At 40.0% G+C, this 20,675-nt stretch overlaps 1 protein-coding gene across 1 annotated transcript in view; it reads right to left on the bottom strand.

Annotated features, from left to right (window-relative positions):
• The window catches only part of LOC105294326 (myocardial zonula adherens protein-like), a 111,278-nt gene that overhangs the window by 51,263 nt on the left and 39,340 nt on the right, over positions 1-20,675 (bottom strand). Inside the window, 3 exon segments of the mRNA XM_011363478.2 lie at positions 14,871-14,976; positions 16,414-16,493; positions 20,535-20,663. Of these exon segments, the coding sequence (XP_011361780.1) occupies positions 14,871-14,976; positions 16,414-16,493; positions 20,535-20,663 (315 nt within the window).

Here is a 20,675-nt window from a genome sequence, read left to right on the forward strand (position 1 = left end):
AGCTTCTAATATTCCAATTCCCTAGCATGGACATTAGGCCCTTCTGCTGTGGTCCCATTTTATCTCCTCAGTTTCATTTCATGCCTGTCCCATCCCACAATGAACATACAGAAAAGACACTCCATGCTCTCAGCACTCCATGGACATACCTCTAGGCCTTTGTACAGGCTGGTGCCTTTGCCAGGCCTTTCCACCCTCCATCCCCTTCTCCACCAGGAAACCTCTTGCTGTCAAAAAGTACTCAACAGTCACCTCCCAGACTAGCCCAAGTCCTTCAGGCTGGCTTTGTGTCTCCCTCCTCTGTTCTACCTCAGCCCTTTGTGCAAACCCAACAGGACACGTCACTGCCACTGCCACTGCCATCCTTTGTTTACATCTTGCTCTTGTACCAGACAGCAAACCCACCTGGAATAGATGTTTAGTGTATCAATTATCTTACATAAAAGAGCAGTTCTCTGAGAAGGTGAAATCACTCTTATATCAATCAACACATTTTTATAAACTGCTTTGGAAACAGATTGCTATAGTGAAAGGATTCCCCCCAATTCATTTCAAAAAGAGCTTATATGTCAACCAGACCAAAATGAAATTGTACGAAAATTTAGTAAGGTCCCGTTACGGATTCAGAACAACTCTGGATGTTGCAAGGCTTCTCAGCTTCCTGGAGATTTTTTTTTTTTTTTTTCCATTAGTGACAGACACGTAGGACACGAGTCATTTCATGTTAGATAATGGAATATGATACGGCCCTATAATTAGAATGATGTGACTAATACCCAACTGTTCAAGACTCATGAAACATAACTCAATATTAAGGTTGGGGACGTGGAATATAAGAAATGGAAGCAGCAAATAAGTACTAAATACTAGACAGCATTTGATACAGTTTTTTAAGAAATTGTGCTTTGGGGTCTTCTTTTACCAATTGACTAATGTAAATATATACATATCTGAAAAATGCCTTATGTAAAACAGGAAACACACTGAAACAGAGGACAATACTAAAAGGTATGTTAAAATTGATGGTCATATTGAATTAAATTATTTAAAATCTTGTAAAGGAAAGGGAATTAGATTTTTAAAATCCAAACTAAATTTATGAATTTATTATTTTCTTTGAAATGTTTTGTTTTCATTCTAATTTTAAGAATAATCAAGTAACCAGAGACACTTTTATTCAAAATCGGGATATGAGAGCTGTGGGGGGCGGGCGGGGGGGCGAGGGGCGGCATATACACCTACTGCAAAACTTGACACATTAAATAAATAAAGTTTCCCAACCTCTATTACCAACACCCCCACTTTGTTACCCCTTCCTGTGAACCCTCACTTTAAAAGAGTTCCTAAATTGCATTGATGAAGAAATAATTCATTTTCCCATTAAAAACTATGCCAAAGGTGAATAACTGCCAATTGAAGCTTCTAATCAAAATGAGGTAACCAGGGTTCTGAATTCTAGGTCAAAGTAAAGCTATATGACACTTTATTGTGAGCCTCTGTAGACTTTTCATGGAAAATTTATGCTGTTAGATTACTTGAAAATTTCACAGGAAGACAGCTTGAGGACTCCTCATTATTGTTTTCAAAACCTCTAGAGAGCCAGTGAATCAGTGAGCTGACTGGGGCAGCGATGGAACAGGACAAGCAAGAACCTTCTAGAGCTCACTCAGCATTTCAGTCGCCTTCTCCCTTAGCTTCCTCTTGTCCCGACAGGGCCTCATTTTCGACACAGCCTCTTATGATCTGGCAAACAGTTGTCTCCATTTCCCTCAACAAAATAGAAATCATGTTTGGTCCTCAACCATGAAAAATGAGAATAATTGGTATTTTATACTCTTCCTCTGAAAAGCTTTTTAAAAAAAAATTTTGCAACAGTTTCTCTTAATTCTATTTTAGAAGTCTTGTAATACTGTGATTTCGGTTATGTATTTTTAAAGTGCATTCTCCTTGATAAAAAGCCACCACAGTAAGAATTTAAAATAACAATAAAGTTACCCTCTTTTCCTAAAAAATAATAAAACATAGAGAAATATGACAAGATCAGAATCTGGCCTGCACTAATGCAGCATGAAAGAACAGTTTAAAAAGGACAAGGAAAATGGTACATTATCTCATTTTGCAGGGAGTGAAGGAAATGAATTAAGGCCACAACAAAACGAAACTGAAAAATTGCTAAATGAAGCTCTGAGTGGGGAAAATGAAAAAATCAATGAAGAAACGGAGGGGGAAAGGTACATTTTTCATTTTCATGATGCTTAATTGGGTTTGTAGAAATTCATTTTCAATTAATGTGTCTTGTGGCATTCAGCCAGGCTAGATATGAAGAGGGCACATATTTTAATCAATTTTTTTCTATTAAGTTTGAAGTAATATATAATAATAGAGCTATACCATTCAAAAAGATCAGTTGAAACTGGCTTCTGAGGTAAAATAATCTAATTTGGTTTGATTTCTATCATATATTAAAGATAGCCGGACTTCTCTTGAAGGAAAGGATAGCAACCCAAGTCTCCCAGGTGCCTCACCATGACCGGGCTGTATAAATACCAGGCAAGGATGAATAAACCATATTTGCAACCTGCTTGCATTCACAGGGAAAGAAGAAAGAGGGGTGCACTGGGTACCAGGGCTTTTGTTGGGTTAGTTCATTATTCTCAGAAACAACCCTAAGAGTGGCCATCTCCAGAGAGTAAAAAACTGAGGTTCCTACAGTTTCATCATCCATTCATCCCCTCAACAATCTCCTGTGATCACCTCTGCATCAGGCCCTGTGTTAGATTAGATGCTGGGAGCACAGCAGAGAGCTAGGAAGCCTTGGTCTCCATCTTTAGGGAACAAACATCCTGGTGAGGAAGGCAGGCAATAAATGAAGAAAAAAATGCACAAGTAAATGCAATACAGGGTGATGTATATAGAATATAGAATGTACCTGCTGACTGCTGACGGGGTGAGGGAAAGGTTCAAATCACAAGGCTAAAGAGGGTGACCAGCTCATGCCACATTGCCCGGGACTTTCCAGGTTTTAGCGCTGGAAGTTTCATATGCCAGGAACCTTTTCATTGGCAGGCTAGCTGGGACAGCTGGTCCCCAAAGAGCTTGATGCTGAAAGGAATAAGATCTAAACCCCCATGTCTCTGATGTCAAGGCCCAGGCTCTCTTTCGCACCATACTGATGTTCAGAGGTTTGTCTCCATTGTCCCTAGGTGACAACCTATCGCTGCAATACTGCCAGGAAATGAGGCAAGGCTGAGAAGAATGTTGGCAGGTGATAGCTTCTTTGACAAAAGATTTGCTGGGGTCCTAAGTCTTTAAAGCTAGTCTTTTCTCCTCTGTGTCTTTAGAAGAGGAAGGTGGAATGGAGAAGTGGGAGAGAGAATGCTCTAAACATCTCTATTCCTGTGCTTCTCTTGATGGATACAGGATCAGGGACAAAAGATCATCCACTGAACAGGAATATCCAGGGAGAAAAGTTGTTTCAGACTAATGTAATGATATAATGTATATGAGAGTACCAGCTCCACACAAAGCTGATGGGAAAAAAAAAAAAGCTCCAAAAATTCAAGTGCTCTGGCATACGGACCCTCACCTGCACTGGCCAAGGCTCTCCTGGGAGTCTCCTAGCTGTCCTTCCTGACCCTCTCCCCTCCTATTTGCCCAGTAGCCCCTGCCAGAGCCATCAATCCAGGGCTTAGATCTGATCAGGCAATAATGTCATTAAGGAATTTGAAGCAAAGTAATAAAGGACCTTTTCTTGGCTTAGGGCTGATAACCCACCACAACTGGTCTCCATCTACATTTCTAGCCTCTTCATTATGATTCCCTCCTACAGCTCAGTCAAACTAGATTACTATTCTCTGAATTCGCCCTATACTGCCTGGCGTCCATGTTTTTGTTTTTTTGTTTATGCTGCATCTTGTCTGGCATGTCCTTTTCCACCCATTCAATCTCTGCCTAGAAAAATCCAATCCATCCTGTAAGACCTGGTCATATATCACCTCCTCCATAAAGACTCCCCACCCACACCAGAATGAGTGAACATTTAGGGTGCTGTGCTAAGCCCTTAGCATGCAGTATGTCAGTCACTCCTCACACCTGCTTCACCCTGAAGCAGGTGTTGTATCGTCATTCCCATTCTGTTGATAAGGAAACTGTTAGAGAGGATAAAACTTGCTCAAGTTACTTTAAAGCTCAGTCATGAGCAGAGGAAGGACGCAAAGCCAGATTTAACTTACTTAAGGTCCATGAGCTTAACTATCATTGTCTACAGTTTCTGTGCCCCGGCGAACAGCTCATACCTGCCTTGAGTTTTGATAGGCTTTACCGTCAACCAGAAAGTCCTTGAAGGGCAGGAACTCACATCCATTTTTGTATTTGGTTCATAAAAGGTGCTTCTTAAGTGTTCACTGACTGACCCATAAATTGTTCACTGACTGACCCAAGGGCTTCCCATAAGTTTGACCTGGTTCCTCATCACCTCCATATCCACTCGTAAGCCCAAGGACTATATTTCTTGCAGACTTCAGCACTGGGGCAAGAGAACAGAAATATTTAAAGACAGTGACACGTAGAAAACAGCTCCAGCTTGAAAAAATTGCCATGAAAAAAAAAAATCAGTGGGGCCAGAATAGACCATTCAACAAATACTTTAGAGAAACAAGCTTTACATGATGAGTGCACCTCCCTGCCTCAAAAAAAAAAAAAAAAAAAAAAAAAACCACCACCAGTGGAGCCCAATCACATCAAATATACAAAAAATAAATTCTACTTGAATTATTCTTTATTTGTTCAACAAATATTTATTGAGCACCTCCTATATGCCAGTGACTATTCCAGGATTTAACAAATACAGCTAAAAAGAAAACAAACAAAAACCACTGCCCTTGGAGAGCTTACATTCTAGTGGAGGGAAACAGACAACAAATAAATAAGCAAAATAGGGAAGCGTAGAATATATTACAAGATGATAGGATAGATAGTTATGGCGAAAACAGAGTAAAGAAGAGGATGGAGGGTATGAGTTGGGGAGGTATAATTAAAGACCTAAAGAGGAAAACAGAGCTCTAAAACAATTACAAAAAATATCCTTATGACAAAAAAATAAGACACACAACTCAAAAAAGATTGATAACTTTATACCAAAATTAAATACCTATAAATTATGCAAGACACCATAAACAAAAAAACATTGACAAGGAGAAGATAATGGCATCCAAATATTTTTTGATAAACAATGAAGACTGATAGTACACAGAATAAGCAGGAAAAAAGATAAACAACCAAACAGAAAAATAAAAGATATGAACAGCCAATTCATAAGGTGGAAGCCTGAATGGTCAACAAGCTTACGAAAAGATGCTTAATCTCGCCAGTCCTAATGAGTAGTAATCACGCTGACGCAAATTCAAATCAAAACAAAGAGATTCTATTTCACACATGGCGAAAATTATAGTCCAACAGTGCCAAGAGGTGGTGAGGATGTGGAGAAATCTGCCTTCTCACATGTGATGGGTGGAAGTATATGTATACTTTGGAGAGCAATTGGGCAATATCTAGCAAAGGTGAAACTGTGCCAACCCCAGGCTCTGGCAATTCCTTCTTAAGTATATTCTGTAGCTAGAGACATGTTCGGCATTGTTTGTAAAAGAATAAAAATTTGGAAACAAGCTAAATGTCTATCAACAGGATACATTACAATATATTCCCATAGTGGACTATGAGATAGCAATTAACATGAACAATTTATATCTTTATGTAACACCATCAAAAACAAAATTGAGAAAAGGAATAAGTTACAAAGTATATACAATGAATTTTACTTATTTACATATTATAAATAAAAACTTACATACGTGTTTAAACATATAAACTAAGCTATACACTGCTAATAGATAAATATATGTATTGTAAAAGCATGTAAACATGGTCTGGATAGAGACCAAACTGCCTCTGAAGAGGGAGGGAGTGGGAAGAAGGAAAAAGATCGAACTGGGGAGGAGTGAGTAAAAGAGAACCTCTTCTTTGTAAATTTTCTATTTAGAAAAAATCTGAAATATGCCAAAATTTTAACATTTGTCAATTCTAGAGGAGAGTACCAGGGTTTTTGTCTTTATTGCTCTCTATAATTTTCCATATTTCGACATTTTTTTCCAATTAACAAAAATTAAGCAACAAATGAATGCGGACTTTGGAATCAAAGATCTGAGTGTAGACCCAGCACCACCATCATTTGCTGAGACGGCCAGCTACTTATTTTTTAAAACTGTGAGTCTCAGTTTCCTGTGCTAAAAAAAGGGGAAAGGGCTAATAATAGCAGAGGGTTAACATGAGAGTGTGAGGTCTAGATGCATAGCCTTGAAACATGAGAAACATCCAACAGCTGAAATTTACTTGGACAGCAGTGCAGCCCCACATACTCTCTATGGCAGAACGTGGGCGCCCTGTCTCTAAGAAATATTGCAGAGCCAATTAGAAACAATCTCAAGAAAGAGAAAATGGGTTTAATGACATCTGCAAAGAAAAGACCTTCTCCCTTGAAAGGACAATTTGTATTGTGAATACACTCATCAGTGCATGTCATACAATGAACCTGCAATATTCCTTTCTATAATGCATAGGGAAAAAAGGTTCACACACATATGTGAGCTTTCTGATACTTTCTAAAAACTTTACATTTTCAATAAAGTAAGGAGGTGAATAATACAATGAAAACACTGGAATCTGAAACCGTAGCATTTTCGGTTACTATAAATAAATTCTGCCTCAAACTTTTGAGTAGCACTCCTTTGGGTGGGGGCCTGATGGCTATGAGACAGAACTGCAGCAAGAGCCCAAGGCTAATGATCCAGTTAAAGGGAGAAGGAGGTGGATGACTAGAGGGGAAGTGGTGTGGGATGTAGGGCGGGAGGGATTTGAGCACTGAATTCAGGTTTGACAGGCAGAAGTCAAGTTCACAGCATATCACAATCCTGAAAGGAAAGGGTGAACAGAGGGGCACTGACAAAGGTAGAGAGGAGCAGGTGGTGGGAGGTCCAGTCAGGCTGGGATGCAGATTGAGAGGATCACCAACTAGCTTAGGATCCAGCGTCAGTTCTAGGGGGAGGTGCATGAGATGCCTGGGACATAAAATTTTGGAAGCAGAGGTACTCTCAGGGCCCTTCAGACAACCTAGGCATCTCATCCACAGTCTGCACCACAAAATAAGGCCTATCTGGCCTCTAGGCACTATCTGTAGCCCAAAAGAGGGAAGAAACTCCAAGGGAGAGAGGCTTATGTGGGTGACCCATTTTCAAGTCATCGCATTCTCATTTCATACTATTTCATTTTTTGAAGCTGGGTAATGAATCTATTCCACAAGAACAAATGACAGGAACTTAGAAAAACATGAGGGCAATGAAGGTATGTATCCCTAGAAACAGGATAGGTCACGACACTAGAGTGACACCTAGATTAGCGATTCTCAAATATGACTCAAATCTCCGTAGTGGAAGTCTGGATATCCAGTGGAGTATCTGGGAATCTGCACTTAAACAGATTCATTACTAGTATGGAAAATCATTCCTCTGCTTCCTTTTCCATCCACTGCCTACTTGCTTAAGATGAGCAGAGCATCTAAAATGAAAGACCAAAGACAACTATTGACAAGAAAGCATCTACCTACATGCTTCGCCATGACAAGTAGGTGAGACTGGAGAACCACCCAACGTCTAAGTGACACTGGGCCTCTTATTGAACTCACTCCATTAGCTGAGTCTACTAGCTTACATAGGCTAATACCTCCCACTGACTATTTCTACCACTGCTGTTACTGCTACTAGTTTCCAGCAACGTTGTTAAGTTTTGATGAGATACCAGCACCTGTGACTGTCTCAAGAAGACCTCCATATAAATAAAGCAGGCATGAAGTATATTTCACTTCACTATATTTGAGCCGAATATATTTCTCTCTTCAACAGATACACTTCTCCATTTCATGAAGTTAGTTGAACTGTCTATTCAGGCAAAATGTCCATGGAGATAGAAGCCAACCAAACTTTACTTAAATATACAAGAAGAGGGCTAAGTTGACTAGTGCTGTTGATCTCCGTTCAGAGAGAACATCCACATTCTTGGGCTCCCTCCCACATACAAAGATAATCAAACTACATGGACATTTGGCTGCTTCTGTTTTTCCTGGGGTGTGATCTGGTGGGGAGCACATCCCGGAGCACTGAAGTTCTTCAAGCCTGCTTCCCATCTCCTTAGCAGGTGTCCTTGGCAGCTTTTCCATATGTAAGGCTCCATTTTCCAAGATCTTAGGACCAGCCTCCACCTGGCACTTCTTGAATTATATTTTAGTACTATTTTTCATCGCAGTTCCTTCTTTGGTGTCTAGGAACCCAAGTTTCTAAAAAGACTCTGTGGATCTTGGAGTTCTCTTGACTGCCGTGTGAGGTTGTATAAGCTGAGATTATAGTATGTAGCGTTTTCACGAATAAGAGCCCTACATGGTCAAATTTTCCTTTCAATAGCATGTCCTTCCTGTCTTGTTCATCAGCTCATCAGATACATGCCACCTCTTCCCAGCAGAGAGAATGCAAGTGTTCTTCTAATCACCAAAAATAAAAGGAATCACTTCTGACCAGGGCAGGCTACCATTTTATCATCTTCCAAAGAGTCGGAGACTAAATCTGGAGAAGAGCTCGTGTGACATGATCTGGAAATAGTTCAATTGAGTGGATTAGGGTTGTGGGCTCAGTGCTATGGCTCCTTTCCCCTACCCCCATTCAGCTAATAATCAGTGATGGAGATTACTCTGAATCCTCTAAACACAAGGCAACTGGCAAAAACGTACTTTTGTGTTGTACATTTCAGCATACCACACCATAGTTTTAAAATAAAATGCGTGCTAACAAATGGCTGATCCATTTAAAATGGAAGGTTCTTGGGATGGAGAGTATTTAAACTTTTTAAGTTGCTTTGTGTATGAATATTCTACTCACAGGACTGATGGCTAAACTACAATACAGCACAAAGCACAGAAGAGAAGAGAGAAGTTTATCGAAATATCCCATTTGACCCACAAGACTCCCAAAGGAAAGGGCAGCCCTACATATTGGTCAACAAATCAACCCCGTTACTTTTTTTTTTAATTTATTTAACCTTACTTAGGGTATACACAGCAGGAACTCACCAACCAGTAATTTTCTTTTCTCTAGCTTACTTTAAGAATACAGTATATAATAACTTAAGAGAGATGCGTTAATTGACTGTGTATGTTAGCGATAGGGCTTCGGGTCAACAATAGGCTATTAGTAGTTAAGATTTGGGGGAGTCAAAAGTTATATTCAACAGCATGGGGGGGGCTGGCTCCCCTAACCCCCCATGTTGTTCAAGGGTCAACTATACATCATCTCACTTAACTCTTACAAAAAATCCTCTCAGGTAGATGCTGTTATTAACCCCATTTTACAGACATACTGCTTCTAAAGTCCATGCTCAACACCATTTGCTAGGCCACCTTTCATTACATACCCACGAAGGTCTCTAATCGTACTTCTCCCAGGTCTCTAAATGCATGGGAGGCATGAAGAGTCAGGGCCTGGGAGTTAAGTTATGGGGACTTGAAAAAAGAGAATTCCTACTTGGCTGAATGGCTCAAGAGCCAGGAACCAGCAACTCACACCTCAGCTCTCGGAAGTTACTCATCATCTATTCTCCCTGATCCAGTTTGTCTCCTCAGAAAACTGTTGCATTATAGTAAGAGAATCACTCTTTAAACATTTAAGAGATGATAATTAAATACTTTCGAAACAATTTCTTAAAAATTGCAAAAATATCCTGCTTTGTCTTGAACTTGAGAAGTAGTCATTGTTAATACTATTATTTCGACAAGGTATTATGTTCTTCTCTTTAGAAGGAAGAACAGTGTGGCCAAATGTAAGGTCTTCTGTGTAGACAGGAGTACATAATTTAAATCAGGGTGAGGGCAGACAACATGCACACAGAAGCACTGTGGGAAGAGGACACGTGAGAACCACTTCTGGTCTCTTTGTTACTGGTAGGTTCTCAGCTTCCACTGGAATTGGATTCTGTCCCTTCACATCTCTCTTATCTGCTTATCAAGTGTGGCTAATCTACTTGCCTTAGTAAAAAGTCAAATGGACGTGGGTAGCCTCTGGGAAGTTTTTGTCTGGATACCACCAGGCCAGTGTAGCTATTAAGAGTGAGCTGTCTGGCTGGGACTTTCAAGAAATGCTAGATCCCCTGACAGGACCTTCAGATGGTCACACACTTGGACCAGCTCTCCCGCTTCAGTGTGCCTGGTCCCTGCTGACTGGTCTCCTTGGCTTTCTTCCCTGGCTTTCTTCTGCCCCAAGATTACACCAGCTTTCCTCCTCAGGTATAACAGCTGCTGAGGGAAACTAACTGAATACATGACATGACATGAAAATCCAGCACGGAGACTCATGAATCCAAGAATCCAGAGCATCAGCTCTTCAATCCTGGCTGAAGAGTAGAATCCTGTGGAGCCTGAAAAACCAACCACAAAAACGCCAATACCCAGGCCCTCCTTCCTACCCCTATCTGTCAGGTTCTGGCATTTTTAAAAAACTTCCTAGTGATTCTAATGTGCAGCCTGCATGGAGAAGCACTAATAAGAAAACAAATTCCTCTCACCTTTGTACTCATTAAACATCTAAATTATAAAAGAGGCTGGGGCATGCAATTGCTTTCCACAAAAGAAAATTCTGAAGAAATAATGCTTCTTCTGAAACGGAAAGGAAACCTCTTCAGACACTTTCTCTTGGAAGAAATATTTTACCTATCGCAAATGCAGTGGGAAATCAGAAGGATGTGATAAAACAAAAGGATGTCTATGGTTGATATAGAAATAGGTAAAGGAACTCTTATTGAATTACTGTATATTCAGCTGAATAATATCACTGTTCTTGAGCAAGATGTAAATTCACCCTTTTTGAGGGCAAATAAGAATGTTTTTTCCTCCAGATGATTTTCTGTTGGCAAAAAAGCAGCTTTGGTTGGCAGGGGACTTGGCAAGCGCAGGTAAAGAGGTATGAATGACCCTGCCGACTGAAGAAACAACATGTAAAGATGTGTCAAGGTGTTCACTGCTCTGGCCCTAGGTTCCTCCCTGCCTTTTGCTCCTCCCTGATCCCCTGGCTCCTTTGATGGCAAGCTAAAGAACACAGCCTGACTGGAGGCAAAGGACCTAATCCCAACAGAAGCTTGAAGCCCAAGCTGAAGATTACTCGGGAACTCAGGTAACACCAGATAGGAACACCTACGAGTGTGGGACCACATCTGCACTGCTCCCACTGTGCACCCAGCCCTGCAGAGAGCACGTGCTGGTGATGGAAGGATGAGTAAACTTCCCCACAGTGCTATTTTTTTTCAGTCCCTCTATATTTTCTGGCAAACCCTTAAAATTCAAATAGGCCATATATAAAGCTTTTGTTGTTGCTCTTTTGTTTGCTTGTTTGTTTGTATTTTGTCAAAGCCAGAACCAGTTAGAAAAACTAGCAATGAAAGGGAGATAATCAGTCCGAGAAGTCTACCACAAAAGGAGACTTAATTTGGTACATAGATCTAATCTAGTGGGGGTAGTTGGTCCCACACTTCACACCAGATACTTTGTGCTGTCTTTTTTCAATGAACTTGACCCCATAAGATATATGTTAATCCTTCATTTCAAAAAGGCCCATCCTGCCTCCTTCCTTCTTACATGTACAAGTCCTTACTGAAAAACACTATCCCACACAATGAAAATCAAGTCATTATTGAGCTAAAAACTGCAAAACCTAGGCTGGTTACTTTTTATTTAGTATATTATTATTATTATTTATTATTATTTAAAAATTACATTCGACGGAAGTGAAAGGAAATATATTGCCTAACATTTAAGGATTCTGAAAACCTCAATAATAATACCAGGATGTTTGGAGCTGAAAAAGGAAGCCCATCATTTTAATAAATTGAGTTTCTTCATAGACTTTATGACTGAAATGACACCAACAATGGATAAAGACTAGATTCCCAACCTTGGTGAATGTGAAGCTATTGCACTGAGAAGCTTTCAGACTTCACGTGAGGGAAGGACAACTTTTCCTAACATCTACTCCATGTAAAGGCTGCCTCTATTTCTAGGGCAAATTTGTCTTAACATCTGGGTAGTTGGAGTTCACAGATACACATACTCCTCTTCTAAATTTGAAGTTCAAGATTCCACAAGTAACTCATTCAGGAATGTGGATTATTCAAAGTTTGGTCCAAATGCCCTGAAGTGATTTAGTTATAATTTTGCTGATTTTGGTCACTAGACAAAGAAATAACGCTGAGATCACAATGACAGGCACAGCCCAGGAACAGTCTAGAATTCTTTATTTGTAAGGAGCTTCTATCTCAATTTACCTCATAAGGAACATATCTGTGGTGAAGGGCTAAATACCTTCCCAGGGCAGCCAATATTAGAAATGTTTTCTTTAGGTTAAACAGAGTTGAAATCTGTCTTTTCGTAAGTGCCACCCAGTGGTTCCAGCCTGGCCTTGTATTGCTATACAAAATAAAAATATTTTCCCTCTTCTCGTTGACTTCCCTCCCTTTTTAAGATGCTAACTCAGCTCTCAAGTCTCTCCTTGGCCATCCCGTCCCCAAGCCCTTCAATCATTCTCTGATTTGCTAGAGCTCTCAACTCCTTTCCAACTTATCTTATGAATGTGCTCTCTTTTCAATTGCCCTTTTCCATGTTTCTAACTTAAAAATAAAAAAAAAAAAGAATCAAAAAAAAGAACAAAACAAATGAAAATTTCAGCCATCCTTTTGTTGTATAAGTTAACACTGTATACTGAACAAACACATTAATTCTTACTCTCTGATTTAGAAAGTTTCTTAAATTTAGAATAAAAGGTCTCTTTAAGTCTCCATCCACTGCTGAAACCTAGCAGGCCCCTGAGTGAAGCTCCCTCTAATGATGCTATGCTAAAATTCAGCCTGTGATTTCATTCCAATCATTGGGTCTTCTAGACCGCATCATGAAGGCTTAGAGAAGCTTATTTGGGAGATATTAAATCACAGGTAGGAAAGCAAGGCATGGGTAGTGATATTTATATGCTTCACTATTTTTATAGATATTCTCCCACTCCCTTCAAATTGGTATGTCCATTATATTTTGGAAGTAAGTTAGAAAACAGAGGATCCTACACTTCTTTGAAAATGTCCTTTTAAGAAGTATCTCTGATTTGGGTACCAATCGTAAACACAGATAATAAATGAATCAGAAGCCAACCAGTATGAGGTTTTTTGTTCACTGGTTCTCCAATATTAGATACAAAAACAATACAGATCACCACCCTGTGGTGAGGTGGGAGAAATGCACTGCTCCACAGTCAAAGAACCACACGCGAGAAATAGGAGCAGCCCTGCCCCAGGCTTCATGTGTGTGAAATTCAGAAGCAGAAAAGCTATGCTCTGACAGCCATGGTTCACCAAGATGCTATGACAAGGTGATGCTTTTCCTTGGGAATCACATTCCTGACTTCTACCTAGCGTTGACACTGGGCAGGATCTACTCATCACTGTTTCTGGCAGTGTTCCTAGCCAGGTGTGCAAAGGGATTATGAATGAGCATCTACGGGTTCCTCATCTGAACATCTGCTCCCCGTTGCTTTATTCTACTGCTCCAAGATTCATAGGATTCAACATCACATGCTGGATTTCTTGTTTGGAAAGCAGATTTTATTTAATGTACACGTTTATCTTACACATAAGAAAAAAAAAAGTATCCCTCTGCATCCTCACAATTCTCTGACTTTAACCACATTTCACTAATTACCTCCAACATTTTTTAGATCAAAGAGAGATATACCTTTAAACTTCTATTTGTGAGTTATTTATTAGAAGTAGATATACTTTTAATTTTAGTATTTCATTAATAAAAGAGATAACTTTTCAGAGTAGTGCTTAATATAAGGGGAAAAAAATTTTTTTTTTCAGTTTTCCATTCACTGACAACCAGATGTTTAATTAAATTGAAACTTTTTCTTTTCTTTGCCAGTTAAGGATTAGATGCCTAGGGAATTCTTATAACCCTGTTAGTACTAACTATTCTTTTTTCTAATTGAGCAAGAAAAAATTATAATTATATGTGATTAGCTTTACCACAGCATGGAATTTCTGGTACTGAGTATCACTACAAGAAAGGGAACCAAATGATATTAAAACAGGTTAAATTTTTTTTCTTAGAGAAATATAAATGCTCAACTTACCCAGTTTTTTTTTTTTTCATTTAGAAAAATAGTAAACTATGCCTAGCATATGTAAACCTATAACTTGGTTTCACGCTACATAGTTAAGGAGAGAAAGCATGGTGGAAAAGAGAAAAGATAAAGAAGAAACAGAAGTGGGAGAAGAGAATGAGGGAAGAAGAGAGAAGAAAGAGAGAGAAACGGACAGGAAAAGGGAATGAAAGACACACACAGAAATGAAGAAAGTATAAGAGTAATAGCCAGGGAGAGGCAGGCAGAGGCGGGGAGGCCAGAGACCTGAGTTGAAGTGAACTTTTCTGTCACACACTTTGGTCCCTGAGCTGCAGACACCCATGTAGGGTATCGCTGTCCTCCAAAAGTGGGTGAACTTAAGAGCTGCTTGTCACAGCTTTCCTAACTGTAACCCTTGGATCTGGAGAAGGCCCTCTTTTAGAGGGATAATCACCAGAGGGGACATAGGAGGAAATTCCCCTCTGAGTCAAGACAGCAGCGGCTTGAACAAGTTTACTATGAGCCACAGAAAACCCAGCTGAGTCAGATCGGGCTCCAGGGCTGAAATGGCCCCAACACCGAAGCAATCCCAGACCCACACCTTTTCAAAGGGCTTACCTCCTCAACCATCTGCTTGACTTTCTTCTGCTGGCAATGCACCATGTCGTCTAGGTGTCTGATCCGTTCCCGGAGGCTGGAAGATGCCTCCTCCAGCTGCTGATACCTAACACAAATAAAAAAGAGGGCAACTGAGTCCTACACCAAAGCAGCAACACCAGTATAGAAAGTCACCTCTGGAAAGGAATGTCGCCAAGAACTAAAAAGGGAACTCCAAAATTCACCCTTCTAAATTTGCACGTATCCTAGGTGATTACCAATCGGCCACTCAGCAAGAGAAGAAACATAGGACTATTCTTCAAGTTCCCACTTGTAAGTTTTACCCTGTATAAGAATAGTTACTATATTTTCCAGGAACTGAGAAAGAATTTTTGGTACCACTGTCAGGTATGAGAGGCTCTCTGTTGTGAGATACTGAAACTATAAATTACTTTGATTAGGAGAACAGAGGAACAAGAGTCTAGCAACACAACAAAATATCTGAAATTAGAGCTCCTGGCAGAGCCCTGAGAAGTCTGGAATTATCATTGTCCTACATATCATTATTTTGGAAAAATGGGAAATATGCTGAAAGACCTTCTCTGCATCAAAAGAGAGAGAACCACATCGTAAAACATTTCATACTTCTGTTTTAAAACAGCACACATTATTCTTTGACTTTGTGTGGTTCGAAAAAAAACAAAGAACCAGCAGATGGGCTCTTAAGTTCTTGGGGGCCACCAGACCACAGCACTGAATGAAGGGTGTGGGGGTCTGCTTACCATTTCCCACCTCTGCCAGGTCCCTCCTCAGCACTATATTAAAGACTAGGGAAGACTCCCATAACTGCAAACTCTGAAGTTGCATAAGGAAAATGGGCATTTTTCCAGCATGTACTAAATGCATCCAACAGTTCTCTCACAATAATAACCCAATGAGATGGACACTGTTATTATCCTTTTAACTCCCTCCTCCTTTAAAAAAGAATTCTCATTTTACAGATAAGCAGAGAATCGCAGGGAGGTTAAGTAACTTGCCCCAAACCATCCCCACCTTGTTTTCCTTCACTACAGGGCTGTGCATGACCTCTCTGACTTTTGATTTCTAGAAGAGACTATATACTACTTCCGTATTTTCCATACAGGACTTTATACACTCAGAGCCAGGGGACAAAGCAAGGTTTGACTGAGCAGTTTGTAAACAAAGAAAGATATTTTAAAGTTAGTTTCCATGGCAACGGTATTAGTCATAGTTGATGAGTTTTCTCAGCAACAAGGAGCATTTTGTGGAGTTCAAGGTTACAGAGAACATTGATAGACTGAACTTTTGCACTTGTGACAGTGCAAAATTAAAATGTGCTTCACTGCACTAACAATCAGTCATGGGATGTGGCTATTAAGCTCCTAAGGAAACTGGCTTCATACTGGAAGCTCTTAGCCAATGTTTTGTGTGTATAAATATGTAATAAGAGATGAGCAGATGATTGAAAATGCAAGTGAGCCCATAAACACACAGTGTGTTCGCCATCTAAATCCACTGTAAGATAGAGGGTACTATGTCCTACCTTCCATTGTCAGAATTAGTTATTTCCCCTGACATTTCTGTTTCATGCTCCAGGAGTTGTAGTTGCAGTTGATGGCGTTCCTAAAATAAACAGACAATGATATTTTCATCAATAGATTAAACCAAATAGGACAGAGAATGGTTTCAGGCAATTTCAACACTAGTGAGTTCAAGTCCATATAACATCCCATAGGTTTTACATACCCACTCACAAGAGTCCAAACGAAGCTTAAAAATGTCTTATCTGTTGATGTATATTTACAGATGTATTTATGAATTAGAGACAAACATCCTTGATAAAGCATTCAAAATTTCTTTGTTTAAAAGTATTCTGTCAGCCTATGCTCAGATGTCTTGTGAAATTTATAGTTCTAAATAATGATCATCAGGGTCTACGGTCATGCCACCCTGAACGTGCCCAATCTTGTCTGATCTCAGAAGCTAAGCTGGGTCAGGTCTGGTTAGTACTTGGAGACCACTTAGGAATACCAGGTGCTATAGGCGGTAAAAATGAAATGAAATGAAATGAAATAAAAGAAATGAAATGAAATAAAAATAAAAAATAATAATGATCAGCAATACTCTAACTCAGTGGCCTGTGGTGCTGCAAAATTCTTAATTATTTTCTGTATCATTAACAAAAAAGGCTGTGGAATTCTGGTAATATCTTACACGTCAACAGGTATGTTCGCTTGTAAAAATGTATGTGGTAGTCAGAACAATGGCCTCCAATAATGTCCTCATCTTAATCCCTGAAACCTGTGAATATGTTGCCTTACATGGAAAAAGGAATGCTGCAGATGTAATTAGTTAAGAATCTTAAAATGGGGAAATTATCCTGGATTATATCACAGCCCATATTAGAAGGAGGATAGGGGATCAGAGTCAGAGAGAAACAAATGGGAAAACGCTGCACTGCTGGCTTCAGAGCTGGAGGATGGGGCCATGAGTCAAGGAATACAGGTGGTCTCAAGAAATCAATTATGAATTAGAGAAAAGGCTAGGGAATGGATTCTCCTCTAGGAACCCAACCCTGCCAACACCTTGATTTTAGGACTTCTGATCTCTAGAACAAATTCATGTTATTTTTAGTCACAAACTGTGGTAATCTGTTAAAGCAGCAATAGAAACTAATATCTATATCTATATCTATCTATCTATATCTATGTAGATATATAGATATCAAGCTGTGCATTAAGGTTTCTATACTTTGCTGTTTATATGTAAATTTAGCAGTTTACCAAAAAAAAGCAATATAAGAACCTGGGCAATTATTTCTCTGGACAGAGTGAAAAATATTACCAAAAAAAAAAAAAAAAGGCACAGTGCTCATCGTAATCAAAAGTGCACTAGAAATATATCACTGATTTTAGTGTAATAAATTTCTTTAAAATGCAGTTTACCAAATCCTGCACTATTTCGGAGATGATTCTACTTTAAGCCCTCCTCTAAGTACTACTGTGCCTCATATTTATTCTCAGAAATTCTCCCCAACAAACTCTTCCTGGTTATACAGATTCTAAATCTCTTTTCTTCCAAATTATTAAAAGCAAATCTCTGAAAACTTAACTCCCACACTTCTGAAGCTGTAAGCTATGGTATGCCAAGGGCCAAAGAGGTGGGGGAGCGGTCACCCTGACAGGAAGAGTGCATCATCACTGATGTATTTAGAGTCATAAAGGAAGACAGACTTTTGGTGGGGTTTTGTTATTATCTCAATCTGTACGGCAAACGCACATCAGCTCAGCTTGGGCAGGTTGTTCCCCTTGCCCCCACGTGGTAGGCCACTGGCTGGAACTTTACATTAGCCTTGACATAATAGTGATGTACTTTGTATCAGTGAGTCCCTCTTCCAATCCCCCTCCAAAAAACTGTCATAAAGTAGGGCAAGGCCTAATTTATAGCACACTTTAAAAGTTCAATTTCTCTCTAAATTGCAGTACAATAAATCTTAAGTGTACACTGCATAATAATTTCTTACATCTGTATATATCTGATTACTTGGTGAAATCACCACCCAGATGAAGGAATAGAATATTATCTGTTCTGCAGAGGCTCCCTGGGAGAATATACTCATTAAAAGATTTTACTGACCAGAAAAGAAGTGGTCCAAATACGATGCTCAAAAAGAGAAACAGTAAACTCAGGTATATGGTAGAGAAGCCATTCAAAAGCATATGGTTTGTCCTTAAGCAAAATCCAAAATTTGGTGCTAGCAGGACACAGACACTACCACAGTTCATGCCCGTGCACACGCTGTTCACATTACTGCGTGACACAGATTTGGCACAATTCCTGATCTCAAAGATTTATCCCTGAAGGGGAAAGAAATGTAAGTTGGTATATCTAATCCTGGCTAAATAAAGCAAGCATTTCTCTAGCCCAAATGGAAAAGGAGATTTAAGGAAAGGACAATAAATTTTCAACTGCTAAAGAAAAAGCCATCAGGACTTGGGGAATGTTTTGTGTTACATAAATGTTGGGGGGAAGGGCCGGCTTTAACACCCTATGGCCTCCCACCCATACACCCCTCATCCACTTTTCATGGAAATCGGTGGAGAAAAGCTGGGAACTTCCAGAACCACAAGAGAACAGGAAGATAAGCTATAAAACAGGTCCAATTTTAAAAAAGCTGACTCAGAGGCAGACACTTAGGCAAGTCGGTAATAAAATAAAGTCAGAGTCCCAAATGTCTGAGTTCCTACTGTACATATGCCACGTACTGTGCTTAGCACTTTGCATAGATTTTTCTCATTTACTCCTCACGAAAGCCCTAAAAATAAGAATTATGATTATTAGCATTTTATCACAGAGGAACTGAGATTGCAAAAGTCAAGTTACTGACCACAACTAGAAAGAGAGGCAAGACTCAAACCCTAGGTCTGATTCTAAAATCTGTATTCTTACCCACTACAGGGATGGTCTCTGTAAGATGCCCTGCCCAAACCACCTTCCCCTGCTACCTGCTCAACTTGCTTCTTTATGCTGAGGGATAATCTGTCCTGAGGGAGCATTTGCATTAACCAGCAGCTTCTGCTGTTGCAGGAGAGCAGTAATGTGAGAGAAAGCTCTCCCAAGTTTCTGAAAATGCCCTTGTTGCCCAGTCTTCACTATTATCACCTCTGACCATTACTGACAGTCAACATGTCACTTATTCTCTTCAATAACAGACAGGATTCTGTTTTCCCAAGGGCTAGAGGTGAAATTATAATTGAGTTTGCTCAAGTCTCTCCTAAATAAAGATACTGCCTAACACGGGAACCCCCAGCAAGCCTTGAAGTTCGATGGCACTGAATGTAATGCAATTCTTAGTCTGGTTACACCTCACCTTGTCAGGGGAGGGACTTAGGCTGCAGACATCAGGGATAAGGAGACCTATTCTCAGAACCACTTGGAAGCCCAGGTGTTGACCTTGCTCACACTGTCATTCTCCCTCCTTCCATCATCAGCCTGGAGATTCTCAGCATCCAGCATGACATATGTGCTAATACACGGTCTTGGAAGGTCACTGCTATTCTGCAAACTCACATGCAGCTAGAGAGTCATTTCCCAGGAACCAGTTCTAGCTTGGCCCTCAACTACCACCCCTCCCCCAGAAGTCAACCATCACCTGGTAAAGGTCACCTTCCCCTCATTCTTCCCTTCCTTCCTTTTCTTTCCTCTCTCCCACCCCTTCTTCCCTTTTCTCCACTTCCCACCTAATCTCTGGCCTCCTCCCTTTCCTTAGGCTGGCTTCATTATCTCAACTGATGCCTTCCCCACCCCATCGGCTTGCTTACCTGCCCACAGAAAAATGTGGTGTCCCCACTCAACAAGTAACCTAAATTCATGCTTGGGGCCCCAGCAAAGCAGGGCTACTAAAATATTTATTTTTGTAAACAATTTTACATATAATGTTTTTTTAAAAGGATCAAAATAGTCACCATGGGAAAATTTAGAACTTTCTTAGACTTCCTCATACTTTATTTTACAGTTTTGTCTTTTTTCTTTTCATCATAAATTGCAGGGATGCAAGGAATCAGTGTTCAGGGCATCTCAGACCTTCAGATAAGGCTGCAGAGGAACTGTGGAAACGCAGAAGCATCTGGTCAAGTCGCAATTAACAGAAGCTGTGTCTGTTACCTTTTCCATGCGCTCGATCAGCCTGTCCAGCTCCCCAATTCTCTGGTCTTTCTCTTCCAGGCTGATCTCTGCCACCTGCATCTTTTTATTGGCTTCTTCAATTGCTTTCAGAAAACTATTGGTTTCTTCCTGCAAAAGCAA

Source organism: Pteropus vampyrus, unplaced genomic scaffold (genome assembly GCF_000151845.1).
Source record: "Pteropus vampyrus isolate Shadow unplaced genomic scaffold, Pvam_2.0 Scaffold85, whole genome shotgun sequence".
Classification (NCBI taxonomy): domain Eukaryota; kingdom Metazoa; phylum Chordata; class Mammalia; order Chiroptera; family Pteropodidae; genus Pteropus; species Pteropus vampyrus.